The 24,167-nt window shown below is 38.5% G+C and overlaps 1 protein-coding gene across 2 annotated transcripts in view; it reads left to right on the plus strand.

Annotated features, from left to right (window-relative positions):
- Positions 1-1,091: 1,091 nt before the first annotated feature.
- The window catches only part of LOC309841598 (uncharacterized protein), a 307,986-nt gene continuing 284,910 nt past the window's right edge, over positions 1,092-24,167 (plus strand). For both annotated transcript variants that reach the window (XM_082684794.1, XM_082684793.1), the window contains exon 1: positions 1,092-1,310. In XM_082684794.1, coding sequence (XP_082540920.1) covers positions 1,270-1,310 — 41 coding nt within the window. In that variant the 5' untranslated portion in view covers positions 1,092-1,269. The remainder of the gene's footprint in view (positions 1,311-24,167) is intronic.

Here is a 24,167-nt window from a genome sequence, read left to right on the forward strand (position 1 = left end):
CTGAGCCGAAGGCAGCGGCTTAACCCACTGAGCCACCCAGGCGCCCCACTTTCTGGCTTTTATCTTCTTAACATATCTTTCTTGAGGGGACACAATTCAACCCATCATAGTCTCCTACAAGGATTTTCTACCAAGTTTACAGAGTTATAAGGATATTCTTAAGTTATCATCGTGTTACACACAGTATATGGCATTTTACATTAACTAGCATATTAAATGTATTAAGCTCTTGCATTGTACAACCATTCTGAATAAATCAGAGCCCATAATTAACTCTCTTGTCAGTTCCCCTTAGAAAATAAATGAAGAACACTTCAGAAGCATCACATGCCGAAGAAGACAGTCAGTGTGGAGGCACTGAGATGCAATTCCTGGAAAACACACTTAGATTCCATGAATATAGTACTTAACCATATTTGTAGATAAGAGTTAAACAGCTGACTCACATTTCTGGATTTTGGAAAACAGCACATACTGATGTGTGTACTCAAAAACAAAGGAGAGAAAAGAGCTCACAAAACTGCAGACTCAGAGTGGGCAGAAACACGATGTACTGGCCAAGTTCTTGGACAACTTCAGTTTCAACGTTCTGACAAAGGTTTTGCTTGTTTCAGTGTCACATCATTTGTCATAGTTATGCACTTTGAAGGCATGTAGCACCTATAAATACACTAGTTTCCAAGATAAGGAAGCAGAACTTTTAAATAAAACAATGTAAAGTCATGCAATACATCTGTGGAGACACTACCCAGCTGGAAGGTTCAGAGACTTAAGACTGTTTTGTCTGAGAAACAACTCAGCTAATGGAAGCCTCCAAATTCCTGACAAATTATATCTATTAGAAACTGCTAGTTGTAATTTCCAAACGTTTTGGTTTTAACCAACTTTGTTTTCCTTTAGAGAGGTATAGTTAGAGACACTAGGAAATACCACATGGTACTCATCAGTTTGTCTTTTTGCTCAAGCTACAAAGTAGAATTCTACTCTTTAATAACTGTTTATTTCAAGAGCTTATGTGATGCTGAGTATTGGGTGGAGATGATGGGAGGGGAAAAAAGACAGCGGGGAGCTAAAGCAACTACGGTCATGCCAGTGGAACTACTATTGCAGGCCCAGTGTGCAAATGGAGTTTTGTTGGCCCATGCCATGCCTTAGGGATAAAGCTGGCTTTGCAGCCAACTTCCTTGAGACTGAACACACATCCGTGCCCTTTGGGTGTCCTAACAATTGTTTGATTTCTCAATGCTTTAATTTTCTTGCTTTTGTAAGATGGGAATAATGAAAATCACTTCCCAGCATTGCAATCAAGGGTAAGTTTCATTAAAGATACAGATTTTTTTTTTTTTTTTAAACATAGGTTCTTGGGGCTCAACCCAGTGCAACTGAACCAGACTTTCTGGGGGCAATGCCTGGGACTCTGTATATTTAATGACATTCCTGGTTTCTGAAGGTGTTTTGGGAAACATGAATTGCATATGATACGTAAAGTGTCTAGAATAGGGCATGTGGCTTGATGAATGGTGATTTCCTTCCCACGTCTTCCCTTGTTAAGTATGCAGACATAAGGCAATGTGCTTAGGTGGTGTGGTCACAGCTGAGCGCAGAAGCAGTCATTCTTCTGTGTCTCCCTAACTTATTAAGTAGTTGTTAAGTGTTCTAAGTGATAAAACTTTTGAATAGATTTATTGGTTTATGATCCATCAGCCCACCAAGTGCCACAATCTCTTTCCTACAGAGGGTATCATGTTGGGGGGAGTACATTTTAAAATGACTTAATATTCAAAAACACGTTCAAGAGTTAAAATGATTTCAACATTTAATTATATTAGATATTTGAATTTGTTTACTGGAATTATTCTGTTGTGAGCTAAAAAATATCTGGCTTTCATCTTAATTTGAATTACAAAATGTTTAAGTTTTTTTTTTTTTTTTGCTTTTATTTATTTATTTATTTATTTATTTAAGATTTATTTATTTATTTGAGAGAGAGTGTGTGTGGGCATGAGTAGGGGGGGGAGCATAGGGAGAGAATCTCAAGCAGACTCCCTGCTGAGGACAGAGCCCTATGTGGGTCTTGATCTCAGGATCCATGAGATCATGACCTCAGCTAAAACCAAGAATTGGATACTTAATTGACTGAGCCCCCCAGGTGCCCCAATTTTTTGTATGTTTAATTTTTTTTAATTTTTTAAAAATATTTTATTTATTTATTGGAGAGAGAGAGAAAAGCATAGAGAAACAGAGCACACGAGAGAGGGGAAGTCAGAGGGAGAAACAGACTTCATGCTGAGCAGGGAGCCTGATGCGGGACTCCATCCCAGAATCCCAAGATCATGACCAGAGCCAAAGACAGATGCTTAATGGACTTAATGGACTGAGCCATCCAGGTGCTGCTTTTGTACTTTTTTTTTTTTTTTTTTTTAAATAAAGCACCTTTACTTAAACTTAAGTGGTACCAGAGTGCTACATGGAAGACCTTGGACTCATCTGGATTGCACAGAAGATGGAGTAGATTGATCAGAGCCTCTGATCCTGGAGGCTCTAGAGAAAAAAAATTCTGGTTCGTAAGATATTTCATTTAGAATGTTAACTTCATTTTTTTAGATATTGATAGAAAGCTTGTTCTTTGGTACTCCATTCCAAGACAACTTTCAGTTACTCCATTCCAAGACAACTCTTTCTGAGGAATATGCTGAGCTTATTTTGTGAGAACTTCTTTTTTTTTTTTTTTTTTTAAAGATTTTATTTATTTATTTGACAGAAAGAGATCACAAGGAGGCAGAGAGGCAGGCAGAGAGAGAGGGGAAGCAGGCTCCCTGCTAAGCAGAGAGCCTGATGTGGGGCTCAGTCCCTGGACCCTGAGATCATGACCTGAGCCGAAGGCAGAGGCTTAACCCGATGAGCCACCCAGGTGCCCCTATTTTGTGACAACTTCTGGTTAATGGCAATGTTGATAACTGTAGCTGTAAAAGGGACCCAAATCCCAGGTATGCACCACTTTTTTCCCTTCTCTTGTCCCTGAAAGAAAACTTTGCCTTGCAGTTCCTGCTTTCCTTGTCCAGACGTTCTCATTCAGATGTCTATTACAGGGATGGATGCTCAAGAAAGAGCACGGGTGATTCACACGTGAACATGTGAGAGGAGAGAAGATTAATGGAGATAGAAAGAAATGATCTAGAGAAAGAAAGTCCTTTGTGGGTGATGGAGAGTAATGGATAGGGAGAGAGTTTTGAGACCAAGCCATCCCAGATGCTTGGAGGACTCTAGCAGAGGCAGTGTTGAGAGGGGATTTTAAAAGCCCTTTGTCTGGGAATTAAGAATATATTTCCTTCTTTGGCATTTCCTTAGGAGGCTGAAAAAAAAACACACACACACCAAAATCCTTCGAAGTTTTTTCATTATTTTTTGGCTGCCAAACTACAATTCTTTGATTGCAACACTAGACTGAACTTGGACAATGTTAGAGTTTATTTAGTTTCAGTAACTTAATTGAATTCAATAAAATGAAAACTTCGATTATTTAAAAAAAAAACATCATTATTGTATTGTTTAAAAAAAACCAACTCTATGTCTACAATATAATTTATGAAGATTCTGTTATTTTCTGTTATTTTGGATGATAACAAATTTATGATCCAAGTTGATTAGGCTCTGAATCTCGAGGTTTAAAAACTGTGTATGATAATTCCATTAGATTAAAATTAATAGATACTCGGGTTAATTGCTTGGGAGCCAAGGGGACATGGAGTATGTGAGAAACCAAGGGAAAACAACTTTTCTTAAGACTTCTGCTGCCTGGGATTTTGAGAAGCAAATTGTATTCCTGTGGGAACAACAACAGTATTCTGAGTTGTTTCTGCTGGTGAACAGTCATGTGTAAAGCTAGGGCCAGCATCGGGGGTGTGTGATTGTAGTCTCACAGGACCTGTGTTTAGGACGGTCCTGTGCTTGGCTTAATGCTCTGCTGCTGCCATCTTGAAATTCTTAAGAATTTTTTGACAAGTGGCCCCATAGTTTCATTTTTCTTTAGGCCCCACAAATTATGTAGACAAACCATTATATAACAAATATAAATAGACATCTATTGCAGAGTCTTTATTAATCAGTCACAAGACTTATTGATTGACTGATTCTTATATTTTTTGAATAGGTAATGCATTCACCTGGTTCAGAATTATTAAAAGATTGACAAGAAATCATCTCTGTCTCCAATCTATCTAGTTCCATCCCTTTGGACATAAATGGAGTTATTAATTTTTTGTATTGTCTCCTTCCAGATTCTTATGCATTAAGGAATATGAACAAAGAGTTTTCTGTTTCTTCCTTTTATTTTACATAAAAGGTAACACGCAATCCATAGTGTTCTGCATCATAATTTTCCCTCTCTCTCTCTCTATTTTTTTTTAATCAATTTTTTTCCCACTGAATATTTTTTGGAGATCTTACTATATCTGTATACAGGGAACTTCCTCTTCCATTTTTTACAAGCTACATAGAAGGTGACTGTATCAGTGACCCATTGTTTATTCAACTGGTCCCTTTTTGCTAGAAATCTGGCTTATTCCCATTCTTTTGCTGTTATAATCAAGGCTGAAATGAATAACAGTGTGTGCTCATCATTTTGCTCATGAATAAGTATAACCAGAGCACCTCCAATGTATAATTGTTTAGTTGGCCTCCCAGGATATATTTAAATACATTTAAAGATAATATCAATGATGTGTGAGTGCGTATTTCCCTAAAGCCTCATTAACATGGCGAGTTTCCAAACTTTTGAATTTTATTTGTTACCAATACAATAATGATGTTTAAATTTGCACTTATTATTATTAGTGGGATTGCACATCCTTTCATATGTTTTATAGCTATTTGAATTACATGAAATTGCCAATTTCCAAGCATTTTTGATAAACAAACCTACAATTTCATATGATTTAACCTAATATTATACTTCTTTTTTCTGAACTGTTTCCTCCTTTCTTTTGCTTATTTTTCTATTGTGTTGGTCTTTTCCTTATTGATTTCTAGATCATCTTTATATAGCCAAGAGTTTAGCCTTTTAGGATATCTTTCAAATTTTTTTTTGTTTGCCAAAATTGCCTTTTGACTTGCTTTTGATATTTCTATCTATGCAGAAGTTTATGTTATCAAGTTATCATCCTTTTCCTTTTATAGTTTATTGCTTTTGAATCATAGTTAGAAACAAAAATTATAAAGGAATTTCTGTATCTCTAAGGTCTTAAAAATATTTATTTATTTATTTATTTATAGCACACATGGTGGGATGGGCCAAAATCCTGAGTATGCACCATGGGCGGAGGGAGAGGGAGAGAGACAATCCAAACAGGTTGCATGCCCAGCACAAAGCCTGATGCAGGGCTCGATCTCACAATCCTGTGATCATGACCTGAGCCAAAATCAAAAGTCAGATGCTTAACCAATGAGCCACCCAAGTACCCTTCCAAGGTCTTTTTGAAGAAGAACATTTTTAGTTTTACTTTAGAAATATTTGATCCATTCATAATTTGTCCTGGTGTAAGATATGAGGTATAGATCCAATTTTGTTTTATTTTATTCTTTCTAGCTGATTACTCAGTTGTTCCAACCAGTTTATTGAATGGGACTTTTTCCCCAACTGGTTTGAAATGCCACCTTCATCATATGCGAAATCCCTATAAACATTTGAGTTTATTTTGAGAGTTTCTGTCTCTTCTATGAGTGTTTCTCTTCTGTGGGTGTTCCTCTTTGTCTCTCTTCATGTACTAATACCTTACTTCTTTAATTATTGTCAGCGCCACGACGCATAACAACATCTAGCAAGAGAGAAAAACCTGTGCTAATAAGGACAGTTTTTTGGCTTAAGGGACTGACATTTTGAGTCAAAGACATGCAAGTACACATGCAAGTACACAAAGCAGCTTTGTGTCAAAGATTTTTCTGGTAGAAGCTGACTTATAGCCGTAGAAAGTAGAAAAGAGAATAATGATTGGTAACGCTGTCTGTCAACTTGGCTAGGCATGGTTTCCAATGTCTGGTCAAATACCAGACAAGCTGTTGTTGTAAAAGTATTTTTTAGATGTGATTAACGTTTATAGTCAGTAGACTTTGAGTGAAGCAGATGTCCCTACACAATGTGGCTGGGCCTCTTCTAATCAGTTGAAGGCCATAAGAGCAAAGACATGTTTCTTGTAGTAGAAGGAATTCTGCCTCAAGCCTGCAACATAGAAATCTTGCCTGAGTTTCCAGCCTGTCTGGCTTTCCCTGTGGATTTTGGACTCAAGACTGCAACATCTACTTTTAACTGAATTTCCAGCCTGTTAGCTCACCCTATATATTTCAGACTTTCTGACCATGCTCCTGCCCAATCACATGACCCAGTTCTGTAAACTAAATATCTCTCTGTTTATATCCCATTTATTCTGTATATTTTATATCTGTATATATCTATATTATTCTGTTTATCTGGAGAATCTTGATGGGTACACTGAGGGAACTAGGTGAAAACTGGTCAGATTTTCTTTAAGGAAACCTTTTATTTCCTACTATTACCATGCCCCTATGTGTAGTTGATTTATGCACGTTTACAATCCACAGAACACAGAGTAACTCTCCCCACCCTGATAACTTGTCTTACTCTACAGACATCTGTCTCTGTATCTTTCTTCTCTACCACTCTCACTTTATTTTTATTGGGGGGGGGGTCTGTATAAGATGAGCAGTAAAAATTCCTTAGTCAGTGAAGGACCTGCAGATCCTATTTAGGAGATAATTTATTCTGCCTTTCTTTTGGCTACTTTTGAAGCCTGAAATTGTTACAGAATACATGAGCCCCTTGAAATCATTGAAAATTGGCCTTTTTTAAAAAAGAGTATTTATCCAGGAATTGACATTATTGCTCTATATTTTGAAAAAGTATTTTCTCTCTCTCTCTTTTTTAATACATAGGTTATTTAGCACTTTCCCAATCTTTAGAGGTCTCCCTTTGCTTTACCATAAATACATGTATTTATTTGTAAATACACACGCACATGCACCCCCCCCCTTTTGATACAGGTACTAATCGAGACCAGCCCAATGAAAGGACACACAGGGTGAGGTCTGGATGGGTCCCAAACACACAGCTTCCATGTCCTCTCCCTGCTTCCACCAAATTTTAAAAGAAAAAGATTCCATTACAGTTTGTTTTAACTAGACTTTTTAGTGGTTGGGTTGGTTTTTCCGTCACAACATTAAGCAATCCAAGATTGTATAGTTTGAGAACTTCACACATGCGTAAGCATAAGATGAATAAGTCTGGTGTTTATATAAGCACCACTGCTTTAAAACAAAGGGTTCTGCTTGAAGCAAGAGGCAGATAACTCATACATGGTGACAGTGTTTTGATTTCCCAACCACTTGTACGGCTGGACCATGGTTGAATACAACTATTAGGAATTTCCCTGTCTTGGAAAATACTATGGCACATAAACTGTAGCATCCTATGCATTAAACAAGATTGACGAAGCTATAACTGTAGCATCCTATGCATTAAACAAGATTGACGAAGCTATACCCTCAGAGGGTATACTGCTAAATTCAAGTGTTCTTAGGAAATATTGCTACTTGGAGAAGTGAAAAAATGAATATCTGTCTATTTGATTGAGGCTGAGTCTTCTCACTGAATCCTACACACACAGAAAAGGAAAATCATAAAAGAATATCGGAAGACAAATAAAAGATGAAGTTTTCTATTCAGATAAGAAACAGTTTTGAAAATTTCATAGGACTTTGCACACCGTCAGGAATTAAACACTGGTTTGGTCATCAAAACACTGCAGAGAGTTTAGAACTGTCACCATACATGAAGAACCAAGTTTAGCGCCGTGGCTCTCAGTTTGTTGAAAACTGTGAGCCTTTTGTCTAAAATGTTTTATGAATGAGGTCAGGGGGTGGGGGCGGTCGATGCAGAAAACAGATCAAAACAGAATTACTCTGAGTGAAGGGGGATCTAAACGTTGGAAACCAGGCTCTTGGCCATGTCATCTGCCCTGCCATTTCTAGGGAGGTACTGTGGAATTTGGAACTCTGAGTGCTATGCATAATGTAGCTGAAAAACTACCAGTTCAATTTTGTTTATAGTCTTAGGACAGCACTCAAATCAGGGTCCCTGTAGGGGGACAGAGCATCTTCAAAGATCCTTAGGAAAGCACACATTGACTGGGCGAGAGACAACGCAGCCTTTTGCCAGAGGAGATATGACTGCTCCAGGACCGGCACATCTCTAGCTATAAAAGTAGTGGCAGGAAGAGATACAATAGAGATTTATGTCTTTAGCACAGTCCTTGGCACAAAGCCATCTGCAGAATATTAGCTATTACTACCCCTGCTACTGAGTGTAACTGAGTCCGGCTATGTTTCCTGCCTCTGCTGCTATTACTCTCTATTGGTTGATGATCTGCTATTACCATTTTTTCCCAGCCCCTGGAGAGTAAAAAATGGGGATCACAAGGAAAAAACAAAAAATGAATGACCACAGACCCCTTAGTTTAGTTTCTATTTATGTTCCAGAGTTGTAAACTTCATGGCTGAGAAATGACAAAAAAATAAATAAATAAAAATAGTTCTCATTTATCCAGTTATTAGCATAGTGTCTACCTACAAAGTAACTGCTAAATATACAGCATCTCTTTTTATTTTCCCAGCAACTCTGTGGGATACGTACTTTTATTATTTCTATTTTACCAGTGACATTGATTAAATTGCCTATCGTCACAGCGCTGCCAAGTGAAAAAAATAAAAAAAAGTAGGACTATTCTGTTTCTATATGATAGTTTTGGGATTTCATCCAAAAAAGGATAAGAGGCATTGAGTGGTGGTCTTAAAAACCCAACCTGAACTCCACACTGAGATTCATACCCTCAGAGAGATATTGGCAACAGGCAGCTGTTGCTAGATGAACAAAGGAGAGACAGCCTCAGGGATGGGGAGCAGAAGGAGGGCTCTGGAGTTCTCAAGATGGCTTTCAGCAGAATAGGGTCACTTTCTTTAGTGAGTGATCCTCTAGACTGGCTGTTGGAAGAAACTAAGCCTAAGAGCAGGCAGAGGTCATGGTGATCCAGCTAGAAATCAAAGGATTGAACATTCATGAAGAATGGAGGAGGAGGGCGCCTGGGTGGCTCAGTGGGTTAAAGCCTCTGCCTTTGGCTCAGGTCATGATCTCAGGGTCCTGGGATTGAGCCCCACAAGGGGCTCTCTGCTCAGCAGGGAGCATGCTTCCCTTCCTCTCTCTCTGTCTCTCCGCCTACTTGTGATCTCTGTCTGTCAAATAAATAAATAAAATCTTTCAAAAAAGAAAAAAAAGGAATAGGGGAGGAATGTTTGGTGGGCATTAGTCACTTTAGCCATAGAGATAGAAATCAACAAAAATCTTGATTGTCTGTGTCGGTTACAGATACTCCTTTATGTCTTTCAGTAGCTCCTTTTGCATCCACACAGCACAGAATCCTGTATTTTTACCTGAGAATCAGGCAGTATCTTTGTGTCTTCTACCCATTACCCTCTCCTGCCCCCCATTTTACAGTAGGTAGGTTTCTTGCCTGTTAGGAAGTTGGGTTGTATTTTCTGTGTGTGTCTATTTCAAGCTTTTAGTTCTCACCCAAGTCATTTTTCCCCCCATCTTTCCCCCTAGAATTGGATTCTTAAGTCTCTAAGTTCCTCTTCTTTTAAAAACTTATTTTGAAAGCCTTTTCCTAGCTGACAGCCATGCCTAATACCATTGCTCACCTTCTGTTCTTCTTATGACACTTCAGGACTGGGGCACCATGTAAGGATGACGTTGGCCTTGGTGAAGAATTAGTGTCTATAGATTACTGTTGATAATTTCTGTAAGATGTGCACAAAATAAGATCTCAGTTTTAAAGGTAGCTCACCAACTTTTCAGTTCAACTGGGAGAAAGACACATTTTTCATCTTATAATATTAGCTTTAACATCCAAGGGAGCCACCAACAGACTTTTAAACCATCAAACTGCTAATCATGTTCTTTTTTTTTTTTTTTAAAGATTTTATTTATTTATTTGACAGAGAAAGATCACAAGTAGGCAGAGAGGCAGGCAGAGAGAGAGGAGGAAGCAGGCACCCTGCTGAGCAGAGAGCCCGATGTGGGACTCGATCCCAGAACTCTGAGATCATGACCTGAGCCGAAGGCAGCGGCTTAACCCACTGAGCCACCCAGGCGCCCCGCTAATCATGTTCTAACTCAGATTTGTCATATTTTCATCACGTTTGGGCCAAACCTTCAACATCATTTCAGAATAATTTACTTGGTTCACACACCTGAACTTTACAAAACCCTGAATAAAATTTCCTTCTTCATTCACTCCTAAGTTTCTCAAATTATGAGCCAAAGTGCCACCACCAGTAGTTTGCATTTATTGAATGTCAGGCTACTTAAATGTATTTTTATGGATCAACATTATTGGGATGTTTGTATGTGATTGACGCTTATGAATATAAATAGAAAATACACTTGAAATGTTTTCTCTTAAATGCTCCCCCCTTTTTTCCCCATACTTTTATCTGCTCACTTAGAAAACATTTGTTGAGTACTTTATGAATACTTACTGAGTACTTAATGGGTTTAAATGATCACCGTGCTAGGTGTTGCATATGAGAAATGAAGAGATATGGTTCCTGTGCTTTACCAACCTCCAGTAGAGTCCTTTGGAACTAAAGAGGAGAGGCTCTTGGCCAGTGGTCAGCTGATTAGAAAGGCTTATTTGAGGTCCTATTAGGCAGTGTTTTACCATCAAGCAGAAGTAGCAAAGGTCCTGGAAGAGAAGAATCTTAACTTATATGATGTTGGGAAAATTCTTCAATCTTTCTGAACTTTAGATTTCTCATCTCTTTTATCTCTGTTATTTATCATGGATTTAGTAAATGAAAGTCTTCATTATTTGAGAAGCTTCCTTCCTTCTTTCTCTATGTATCTGAAAGATTGTGAAAACAACATACATGAAAAATAATGGAATGATTTCAACAATGACAACACTCTCCCCTCCTAGGGAGTGTTCAGGCTCTAAAAGAATGCTCATTTGACCCTACAAAGCAAATTTAAGTTTTATGTGGTGTTATGTTTCAATACACTTATTAAGAAAAATGGCAGAACCTACACCCTTGACATATCAAAGTGCTTCAGAACCAGGTGCGGATTTCAGTGGCACCTTTTGTAGTCTCTTGGGCTCCAGAATTCTATCAGCACATTTAAAGCAACATTTTGTGAGCATACCACAGACTCTACCTTTCTTCCTTGAGTCTCATGTTACATAGAATCTCTCATTCCCTAGAGAAAAAATAGCCTTCAGTGAGTCAGACATCAAATGGAGGCTCCTGGTGGCTAATCTCATGGCTCTTCAGTGGTTACTTGTCAACTCTTTAGTCAGTGAATAATTAAAAACAGACATCTTCATGCATTATTCAGGAAAACCAAACCTGTGATACGATGTGTGGATACCACAATTCCTAAAGGGAATTTGGTGCCTTTGATTATTTGTACATTTCTTTCCCCCAAATATCCAAATATTCAGTTACAAGATTATCTGTTGATCCAAATGACAGATTTATTAATGTCTGCATTCAATTGTATTGACATTGTTGTTTTCAGTGTTCACATATCTTCCAGATACCTCACATGATGGGCAATTTGTGAGTTGAATTCCTGTTGAATTTACAACATTGTCCCAATTGGACCTGACGTTTGAATTATTCTGATTACACATATGCTTATTTAGGCAAAATTCTTGTTGCAACACTTTCTTTGAAGACTTTCAGTTGACTAAACTTTCAACATCAGTATTTTTAGTGAAAAACTTCTAAAACAAAAACTTTGATAACCAAAGTAGTTTTGGGAAACAGTCTAGGCAGTGAAATATTTATGCTACTGATTCAATAGCATTCTGTAATATTGTAGACTAATGAATTTGCACGTATTGTATTTAAAAACAACAACAACAACAACAACAAAACGTAGGCAGCTATTTCTAGCAGTCAGCCCCAGGCTTCGGTGTAAACTCTTCAAACCAGTTGGGCAGATATTCCAGAAGAATTTACTGTCTGCTTTACTCTTTTCCCCTTGGCTTCTGTTGGACCAAATCATGAAGCCCCTCCTAAATCTATTTGTTATTGGTGAAAAAGTAGTACTTTCCTGGAGAGGCATCCTCAAGTCAAGCTCATTCTCTCTCTTTTATAAAAAAAACAAAACAAAACAAACAACAACAACAACAAAAACTTTTGGTATCTATGTCATTCCCAGGCATGCTATTTTTGCTTCCTTAAGGAGTATCCTGAAGAGGAAGAAATAATAAACTACATTAACAGAAAGAATAATAAGCTATATTGATAAATTGTCATAAGTGACCACAAACTGAGTGTCTTCAGACAACAACAATTTATTCTTTCATACTTCTGGAGGCTAGAAGTCTGAAGTCACGGTGCCAGCAGAGCTACACTCCCTCTGAAGGCTCCTGCGGAGGTTTCTTCCTTGCCTCTTCTAGCCTCTGGGGGCTTCAGGTATTCCAGACTTGTGGCTGCTCTGTCTTCACATGGTATTGCCTCCTTCTTCCTGTGAAATCTCTTTTCTGTGTCTCTTATACGGACATTTGTCATTAGATTTAGGGCTCACCTGAATAACCCGGGATGACAATCTCATCTGGGGACCCTAACTGAATTATATCTACAGAGACCCTTTATCAAAATAAGATCCCATTCACAAGTTCTGGGGTGTTAGGGTGTGGATGTTTCTTCAGGGGTCACCACTCACTCAACCCACTGTATAAGCTAAGGTTTTATCACTACCCATTTTACTTTGGATGTATATAAACTATTGTGTAACAACCACTTACTCCCAGCCTGCCAGTCACAGAACCTCTGAATTATCCTATCAGTCATATAACATTTGAAATTCACTAAAACAGATTTATTTGAAAGAACCAAGTTGCCTTTGCTTTATAAGTTCAGTTCAACCTCAATAATTTGTCCTGGACATATTCTCACACACGACTTGAAAATAGCAAAGGTACTTTTACCAACAGGCACATTTTCTTTCAGGCAGATAAGTTGTTGGAATGGGCAGCCACTTGCCTGAAAGCTTTGTTCAAAGTGGAGATCTGTATGTGCAATTCAGAGGTAGTCACCACTAGATGACAGTCTTGACTCATTAGAGAGCCCAATCTCTTGCCGAATGGTTTCTCCAGAAGTGTTGCATGGAGACAACAACTTCCTAAGGTGGTATTTGCCTACCTTTAAAAACAACACAGTTAAAGTACTAAAATACATATGAATAAATTTATAGTCTACAGTAAGAAAAATGAGACAATGAGTTAAAATTAAAATACAAAGAGGACAGAATTTCCAGGCATTTTGAGATGTCGTCTTCAAAGCTTTTTTGTTTTGGGCTAAAGCTGCCCTTGTAAGTCCAGCTTGCCTTGCATATGTTCCCCCTTCTTTGGTGCAGTGATTCTCCACCGTGGTTGCACACTTGAATACTCTGGAGAGCTTTAAGACACTGATGCCTGAGCACCACATGAGAGCTTCTGATTTGCTTGGGCACTGGGAGCAAAAGCTGAAGAGATACAGTGAGACACAAAACAACAAGGTTCCTGGGAAGGCCCAGGAAGCTGTAGACTTGAGTAAAAAAACAATAGCTTGATAGAGAAACGAGGCAGAAGGCTGAGAAGGTAGAAGCCGATACAGGGAGAACTTCTGGATTTCTCTACGGGCAGAGGTTCAATCAACAGCTGTTGTTGAGTGGGAACATTTGGAGATTTGGAATTCACATTTCTCTTCCTGTCCCAAGTATCCACACACGAAGTCCTCATGACTCCAGGCAGCATGTGGGACTGTTTCTTGGAGTCACAAGATCAGGGCACAGGAAACCTTCCACCAGATAGCGTGTGGACTCCCTGAGTGTTTCCTTGTTTCCTCTCATCTCTCATACCTGGCCAGGGGCACTCAGGGCTTGAACACAGTGGATTCAGCCTATCTTCCTCCTGCTACTTAAAGTCACCTGGTGACTGACTCAAGGTCAATTCGTCCACCAAAAAATTCAGAAGAAGACTTTGGGGCAATGGTTCCTAGCTTGACCCTGCCTGACCCCAAATTCTGTTTCTATTAGACATTTCCTAAAAGAGCTTGTGCATTTCTTTCCAACATAAATATTTATAAGTTTATGTCAAATAGCGTACCCTAAGAAGAACCTTATTGGAAAAGGAACATAGAACACTCAACTTTCCTTAGTGCCCATCCCCCACTACAGTTGGCCCTTGAAAAACACAAATTTGAACTGTGTGGGTCCACTTATACTCTTCCTTATGATTTTCTTAATAATATTTTCTTTATTTTACTTTATTGTAAGGATATAGTATACATAGAACACACAAAGTGTGTGTTAATTGATTGTTTATGTTATCAGTTAGGTTTCTAGGGAGTCAAGAGTTCTATGTAGATTTTTGACTGTGTGGGGGTTGGTGCCTCTAACCTCCATGCTGTTCAAGGGGCAGCTCTATAAAATTTTTGTGACTACCAGCTGTAGACATAATGAAAAGGAAGATGAATGTTATTAGCCAAGGAGGGACAGTACCCTATTGTCTCAGGAAGGGAGGGTGATATTTTATCTATCCTTTGTCTAGAATCTATGCAAATTTTGGGGGCCAAAGAGTAGACTAGAGTCTATATCCATCATTCTCAATTTCGATTACATGATGAAATCCCTTTTTAGATATGCTGATGCCTGGGTTCTATCTACACAGATTTTGATTAAATGAGTGTGGGTGTAACCTGGAAATCCAGGTTTTAAAAAAGCCTCTGAGGTAATATCAATGTATTGCCAAGACTGAGAATCCTTGGTCTATACACTAATCCGCACAATTATAGCTATAATCTTTTATGTCCAACTACCAGCTCACAGTTGGAATGTTATGTAAATAGAGGCATTTTTAAAATCTTATTTCCAAAATATCCTTTAGAAAAGACAAAATGCATTTAGGATGTACACGCATATAACATCACTTGTGTTATTTATGAAGTAAATTTGGAGTTCATTTTTCCCTTCATTAATATTTCTTTATAAAGTGAGAGGGAAGATGGATATTTATGGATTCGCTGGGTGTTTATCAATCATCCCCCACTTGCCTGGCGCTGTTTATCAGGGACTTAAGTTGTGTTTTTTCTTTCCTTTTTTTTTTTTTTAAAGATTTTATTTATTTATTTGACAGAGAGAGATCACAAGTAGGCAGAGAGAGAGAGGGGGAAGCAGGCTCCCTGCTGAGCAGAGAGCCCGATGTGGGGCTCGATCCCAGTACCCTGGGATCATGACCTGAGCCGAAGGCAGAGGCTTAACCCACTGAGCCACCCAGGCGCCGCCAGTGTTTTTGCACACCAACCATGGAATAATGTTGTGCTCTGCCTTCTACAGATGGTAACTGCTGTAGTCAGACAAGTTACTCAATGTCTCGGTGCCTCTGTGCAGTTTGCAAGATGCTTGACCAGTGTGGGTTCACTGATTTAAGTTCTCTCTGAATAATACAAAACATTTTTAATAGCAGGAACTACCCCCCCCCCCCAGACTTAACCAAATAGCACTTTGATGTTCAGTGGAACTTAGAGAGTGGTTTGGAAAAATGTTCTTAGTTTATTGCAGGTGTTTGTCATCAAAATGGGATCATATTTCCAAGTTTTTGTCTTGAAAGTTGGCATTTGAAAAGATTTCGAGATGTTTTATGGTATAGTTCATTGCTTCAAGTTACTAAAATGTATTTCATTTCTATAAATGTCTTATGCTATAAAGTGATTAGCTGCAAAGTGTAAAATGGCCAAGCCTGTTAAGTGGTTAAAAAAGGAAACACCAAGCTAAAAACTTAGTTAACTTAGGTAGCTAAGGTAGTTGGAGTAACTCAGAAGTCATTGCATTAACAATGCTATGTCACATTTAACTTTATAGCTTTAAGCCAATGTTTAACAACAATAATAAAAAATCTTTTGGGCTCCTGGGTGGCTCAGTGGGTTAAGCCTCTGCCTTCAGCTCAGGTATTGGTCTCAGAGGCCTGGGATTGAGCCCTGCATTGGGCTCTCTGCTCAGCAGGGAACCTGCATCCCCCATCTCTCTGCCTGCCTCTCTGCTTACTTGTGATCTCTCTCTCTCTGTCAAATAAATACAATCTTAAAAAAAAAATCTTTGTATGGGTCCTCTTGTGGTGTTCCATGGGTTTTGATATCACTGAAACCCTTTTCTTTTCTTTTCTTTTTTTTTTTCCCACTGAAACCCTTTTCTAAGTGGTTAAGTAAATGGTTTTAATCTGGGTTGGTTCCAAACTCTCTTTTATATTTCGTTCAGGACATGTCATCCACTAGCCCTAAGCAGAACCTTATCTGTTTTGGTTCACATTTATTAGGGTGGGTTTGCAGACTTGCTGGGGCAGAGGTTGAAACAGATACATGTGGATTTGCTGTTGCTTGAAGACTGTCTCCCACTTGTTCGTGTAATCCATTTGTTGCCTGTTTTGTGCCAGACTTTAAGTAGGACTTGGTACCTTTTAGTGTCAAGAAAGAATTTACTCTAGAAAAATCTGCTTACCCCTACCCCAGGGCATCAGTGAACAATGTAGATTTTCCCGACACATTTGTAAAGGAGAAGAATGATTTTCCACCTCAGGAAAATGGCACAACATTTCCTCACGTCCCTCCTTTGTGTCCGTTCTCCTATGTTCCTCAGACCTCTGTCAAATGTCTTTTATTCTCTTTCATTGCGGGTGCTAATCTTCCCAGTTTTGGCTTGGACATCCATACCCCTCCCTTTTGTATGAAGAGCAATTTAGTTTTTTTTTTTTTTAAAGATTTTATTTATTTATTTGACAGAGATCACAAGTAGGCAGAGAGGCAGGCAGAGAGGGAAAGAAGAGGAAGCAGGCTCCCCGCTGAGCAGAGAGCCCAATGTGGGGCTCGATCCCAGGACCCTGAGATCATGACCTGAGCTGAAGGCAGAGGCTTTAACCCACTGAGCCACCCGGAGCAATATAGTATTAACTTCTTACAGTCAACCTTGCCTACTCAAATATGCAATCAGGAGGGCATTAAATAAATTAATAATATAAATAAATAAATAATACCAGCTAAGTAAATAATTATTTAATTCTTACTTATTAATGAATTATTAAATAATAATTAAATAAATCAGGAGGCCATTAAAAATAATAAAAAAAGAGTTTCCCATCACGGGGGTTGCCAGACTTCGCAAATAAAAATACCGTCAATGTTGCGTGGGGGTACTTAAACAAAAACACTTATTTGATGTTTTTCTAAAATTTAGATTTAACTGGACATTTTATGTTGTACCTGGCAGCCCTAACTCTCGCCTTTGAAAATCTTTCTGATCTCCTACCATTCAATATTCTTCTGGAGTTAAAAGCTGATGATTATCATAAAAATGTGCCCAGAGCTAAGGTTTTGCTTTTTAATAGTTTCTTGTATAGTACACAAGAGAAGTGTAGTACCCAAAGAAGTGAAAACATGGCACAAGTATTGTCCTGAACATGGACTGAGGCTCCTGTCTGCGAAGCTGCTCGCCTCGGAGGTCCTCCTCCTCCTCCTCTGCTCAATCACGTCCTTCCAACTTTGGCATACGTTGGAATACCTCTAACAGTAAACTATTAATCATAAAATTCAGTGAGAGAACCCTGGGCTTTTATGTATGTACATTCAAGATCTGGATATTAGGCCATCGATTTTGAATTCACTTTTTTAGTTTCATGTTGGGTATTTGGTAGAATGTAGAAAAATTTTAGACATATGTTATGGGGCCGCATTTACTCCTGGAATTGCCTGTGGAAATGGAGATTGTAATCATTAGACATGGCTACTTATTTTTCAGACTTGGGTTCAAACATTTGGCAGGGCAGCAAGAGAAAGCTTGAGTGTATGTGTTTCATAAACTTTTCTTGTGAAAGAGGGCTTTTGGGGCGAATCTCATTAACTGATACTCTGTGAAATTCTTCACTTGATCTTAGCCAAAAGGCCGAGAAGTGATTGATACTCTGTGAAATTCTTATGATGAATCAATATAAACATATTCAGAATTACTAAATTATGTTATCAATTACCGTGAAAGCCATTGATTAAGAGGCATTGAAATTATAGTGTGGGCATGTTCTGAATTTCTGGGATCCTACTGACTGGGTTTTAAGAGCAAAGAAACTTACATGGATCAATTAAAAAGTCAGTTTTGGCTTAAGGAGGTGCATATTTGGCCCACGTGTAAAATCCAGCAAACCTTAGATATTTAGAGTCTTACCATAATGAACCAATAAATTGTCTTTCATAAATCAGCACAAGGAATCCTTTTGCGTCTATGCTGATAAGCTGTGATTAATCCCCAAAGAAAATCAAAACGTGCTTTGATAGCCAAATGGCAGAACAGTAGTACTGACTCTGGGGTAAAGGGCTGGTGGGCTGTTTCCCACGAGGTTGATGGGATGGCATTATTGCCTCAGTAGTTGTAATGTTTGGTCTGGCCTTCTGTCCTGTAGGCTCTTAAACTGGATGTTGGCAGAACACTGAGAGCAGATCCATCTCTCATGACCAGACTTGTCCAATAAGCTCATGAGGCCAAGGAATGAAATCAGAATATCTCTGTCTGTGTCCCCAGGCCTCTTCTCCATGGTGCCTTCTGCTCCAGTAATAGGAGTCTTCTTTTAGTTCCTGAATGTTCCATCATGTTCTTTATTCCCTATCAGTATACTTGCATGTTGTTCCTTTTCCAAGGATGTTGATCTCTGTCTCTCTGTCTCTCTCTTACACACACACACACACACACACACACACGCTCAGGGAAACCTTTATGGATGCAGTACCCCAATCCTCCTCCTGGCCACACGTTATGTTTAGTTCCCAGGATCCATAACTTCGCTCATGCATACCATTTTCATTCTAGTAACTATTTAGTCAGTGCCTGTCTCCTTTGCTGTGTTGTAACCTCTGTGAGCGCAGACACAGTCTCACACTGTATGACTGCGTTATGGCTATGGAGTTAATTGTGATGCCTTTGTGCCAGAGTCTTCTATTCTCTTTGACAGGTTTGGAAACTCAGAGCCCAGTTCCATGAGATGAATATGCGAGCCTTCAATGAGCATCTCTCTTGATGATTCTCAAGGAGGATTAACGTTTAGTTCTTATTGTTCAGAAGTACTCATTCAACAATTTCTGCCCATGTGCAAGCAGAGAAAGGAATTAGCACATGGCATCAGAACTTATGTTCGTGAATATCTGCCGAAGCCATAGGTTCTGGGAGTAAATGCGTCTAACACTGGTGGCCCTTGTCTTGGGCAGGCTCAGGTCTAGGCAGCTTGACACAAGCTAGCTAGAGTGATTTGGGCATTATACCATAAATCAACTGATCATCTGATTAAATTATTAAGAAAAAATTCTTAGGGAAGAAGGGAGCAGCACCTGGGTGGCTCAGTTGATTGAGCGTCCAACACTTGATTTCAGCTCAGATCATGATCTCAGGGTCGTAAGATCGAGCCCTGTGTTGGGGCTTAAGATTCTCTCTCTTCCTCTCCCTCTGCCCCTCCATCCCCACTCATGCTCTCACAAGCTCTCTCTCTCTCTCTCTCAAAGAAAGAAAAAAATTCTTTGGAGGCTTTCAAAGTGATTTCCCTCTAATGGCTTCATTTTTTTTAGTGACTTTTCTTTATTGCCTCTTCTTTCCAGGATGAGAAGTTTCTTTCTTTCTTTTTCTTTTTCTTTGGAAATAAAGTTAATATCAGAAGGTTTTGTTTTGGTGAGGATGGACTCAGGGAGTTACCTGATTTGGTAGATTTTATTATGGCCTTACCAGGACCTGGAGGGAGAACTGGCTTGGGGTTCAAATCCAGACATGTTTTGCCACAGATGGCCTGGTTTTGTGTGGGTCAGTGACATGCTTTCTGTGGCTCATTCTCATGTGAAGTTTTTTGTTTAGTTTAGTAGGAATAGCATGTCATATAAAGGAGTCCAGACCTTTTGAAATCCTAGTTCCACTGTAAATGCATGAATGACTATAGACAAGAGACTTAAACATTCTGAGCCTCAGTTTCCACTCCTGAAAAATGGGATAGCATTGGCAATCGTATAGTAGGTGCTGTGAGGCTTAAATGAGATGAGTCATGTAAGTCTTCAATGTAGTTCCTGGCACATGACAAGCACTCATTAAATTGTTACTCAGATTTATAAAATGGGATCAGTAATGCCTACTACTGGGGTTTGAGGATCAGGTAAAAAGCATATGGAGATGTCAGGCTTTATGTCTGACCATACACCTTTTCCTTTCTCTTTCCACTTCCACTTGAGAGAATGATTTATCTTCCTGAAAACCAGACTATGCCTCCTTCTTGTTGATAGTTCCAAGAATACAACACATTTTCTTCTTTTTAAAATTATTTCTGTTATTTGCCTCTAAACTGGTAAGTGATCATTATTGAACTGATGTTACAATGACCAGCTTGTAACATATACCTGATGATTTTTACCCTATTTTTTCATCCTTTCCACTCTCATATATTCTTTGTAGTGATGTTGATCTTGAGTGATTCTGACATATTTTATTTGTGCATCTTATCTATGTTATTGAGATCTGGACAATCCCAAAGACAATGATGGCTGCTTTTCAATGATTTTTGCCTGGATCTTCTATCATCTGATTATAGGTGTTCCTCGATTTTTAAACATGCTACACTTTGAAATTTCTTTTTGATTGCCTGATTAAAAAATGACACTGACAATTCATCTGGTTGTTAATTCGATTCTTTTAAGCAGAAAAAATCTGAATTTTGGGCCTTGTAGTGAAATTCCAGATAAAGTGCCTTCTTATATTTCATTAGTAGGAAGATTAAGAGCTTCATAGAAAAAAAAAAAAGCTTTCTTTCTTTTATTTTTTTAAATAAAGGATTAGCACCAATATTATTTACATCTATATTCTTTTTTTTTTTTAAAGATTTTATTTATTTATTTGACAGAGAGAAATCACAAGTAGATGGAGAGGCAGGCAGAGAGAGAGAGAGGGAAGCAGACTCCCTGCTGAGCAGAGAGCCCGATGCGGGCCTCGATCCCAGGACCCTGAGATCATGACCTGAGCCGAAGGCAGCGGCTTAACCCACTGAGCCACCCAGGTGCCCTACATCTATATTCTTGACAACAAAGATGTTGCTTGCAACTTTGTTTTACTTACTTCAGTATATATACTTTGAGTGAATGTGCCCTCTAATCAGTTTTGGTCAGTATGTTCTGTTGCCAAAAGCCATTGCCAGCTTAATAGTTTATTTTCCAAGAAAGGCTTTGGTTTTCCTTTTTATAGAATTTACTGTTTTTTTTTTTTTTTTTAAAGGATTTTATTTATTTATTTGAGAGAAAGAGAGAGAGCATAAGCAGGGAGAGTGTCAGAGGGAGAGAAAGAAGCAGACTTCCCGCTGAGCATGGAAGCCTAAGGCAGGCTCAATCCCAGGACCTTGGGATGGTGACCTGAGCCAAAGGCAGATGCTTAACCTACTGAGCCACCCAGGTGCTCCTTCAGTGTTTTATTTTCTAAAGGAAAATTATAAAAGCCATTCCGTCTCTTTCACTTTTGTGGTTGCATTCATTTTTCTCCCTAAAGAGGTTTAGGGTCATGACATTAGCTCCCAGGAATTCCATTAAGATTGACTGTGGCCTCACATGGAGTCATTTCTTGGTTCTGTCATGGTCCTCCCTTTACAGCGGGCAGCTTCATCTTGCAAATAGAAAGAAACTTTGTCTTCTTGTAACAGGATTGTAATTGGTGGCTCTTGGAGCAGTTAATTCTCTTCTTTGCTTATGTAGGTCTGTATCCATGCTTGCTCATCTGAAAAGTTCAGTGCTTCTCAATTGTCTCATGACAATCTTTTTTTTTTTTTGGCAGTTTGGATGTGATTCGTTTTATTTAATTAATTTAGTTATATGTTAAATGTTTTTAAATTCAAGTGTAATTAATAGACACTTACATTAGTTTCAGGTATATAATATAACGATTCAACAATTCTCTACATTACTCAGTATTCATCACAGTAAGTGTACTCTTAATCTCCTTCACCTATTCCACCCATCCCCTCATCCACTTTCCCTCTGGCAACCTCCACTGTGTTCTCTATGTTTAGGAGGTTTTTTGTTGTGTGTGTGTGTTTGTACTTTTATATGTTTTTTCATTTGTTTTCTTTCTTGAATTCCATATATGAGTGAAATCATGTAGTTTTGTTTTTCTCTGACTGACTTATTTCACTTAGCCTTATACTCTTGGGATCTATCCTTGTTGTTGCGAATGGCAAAATTTCATTCTTTATCATTGTTGCATATTGGTGTGCGCATGCGTGTGTGTGTGTGTGTGTGTATCTTCTTTACGCATTGGTCTGTTGATGGACCCTTCGGTGGGTTCCATGATTTGGCAATTTTATGTAATGTTGCAATAAACAGAGGAGTTCGTATATCTTTTTGAATTATTGTTTTCATATTCTTTGGGTAAATACCCAGTAGTGGAATTACTGTATCATATGGTAATTCTATTTTTAATTTTTTGAGGAACCTCCATGCTGTTTTTCACAGTGGCTATCCCATTTTGCATTTCTGTCAACAGTGTATGAAATTTCCTTTTTCTCCATATCCTTGCCAATGCTTGTTATTTCTTGTGTTTTTCATTTTAGCCATTCTGACTGTTGTGAGGTGATATCTCATTATGGTTTTGATTTGCATTTCTCTGGTGATTAGAGATGTTGAGCATCTTTTCATGTGTCTGTTGGCCATTATATATCTTCTTTGGAAGAATGTCTATTCAGGTCCTCCGCCTATTTCTAAGTTGGGTTATTTGGGGTTTTTTTGGTGTTGAGTTGTATAAATTCTTTATATATTTTGGATATTAACCTCTTATTACATATATGATTTGCAAATATCTTGTCCCCTTCAGTAGGTTGCCTTTTTGTTTTGTTAATGGTTTCCTTGACTGTGCAAAAGCTTTTAATTTTCGGTAGTCCCAACAATTTAACTTAGCTTTTGTTTCCCTTGCCAGAGGAAAATACCATATGATTTCATCCATTTGTGAAGTTTATGAAACAAAACAAATGAACAAAGAATGAAAGAGACAAAAAAATAAACTCTTAAAATACAGAGAACAAATTGGTGGTTGCCAAAGGGGTGGTGGATGGGGTGGTGGATGACATAGATAAAGGGGATTAATAGTATACTTACCTTGATGAGCTCTGAGAAATGTATGGAATTGGTGAATTATTATATTGCACACCTGAGACTAATATAACACCATATGTTAATTGTAGTTGAATAAAAAAAATGTGATCCTTCCAACAACCTTGTGAAATTGAGATATTAAACCCATTTCATAGGTGAGAAGTCTGAAATGTTGGAGGCATGATTTGTCCAAGCAATCGATCTAGAAACAGACTCAGACCTCCTGGCTCTAACCTAGTGTCAGTTCAGTCATTTATATAATAGACATTTAATGAGCATTTCATCTCTGACTGAGGACTGAGAACCAAAGACTGGGTAAAGTCCTTGATCAGGAGGAGTTCATCATGTAGAGGAAAAAAGGCATGGGAAACCTATAAGACTGCAAAGAAAGTGTGACGAAAAAGTATAAACAAATGTATTAAATGCTAGAGGAATTTATAAAGGCTTCCTGGATGAAATAAGGCATGAATATGCATTGCCAAATGGAACTGTGAACAGGCATTTCAAACAGGGGGACTAAAACATGCAAAGGAGAAAGGGAAATGGTATACATATGGGAGATGGCTATGAATTTTGAGTCAGTAATTTAGGCTGGGCTCAGGGGGCTAGTTTTTTAAGTCCCTTTTGGGCTTCTTTCATGTCTAGGAAATGGCTGGCTGTTGGCTGGGACAATTGGGATGCTTTGACTTGTTCTACAAGCCTCTTATTACATCCAGCAGGCTAGCCTGGGCATGTACTCATGGTGATGACAGAGGTGTGAGAATATAAGCAGAAACATGCACTTTTTCTATCTTCTTGTTTTGTAATATTGCCAGTATCTCATTGCCCCAGGAAGTTACATGGTTGAAGCAAGAGTCACAGTGCGGATATATATGAAAAATGCAGTGGATCTAGGGAGAGGTGAAAAATTGAGGACA

This window comes from Mustela nivalis, assembly GCF_964662115.1.
Source record: "Mustela nivalis genome assembly, chromosome: 1".
NCBI lineage: Eukaryota > Metazoa > Chordata > Mammalia > Carnivora > Mustelidae > Mustela > Mustela nivalis.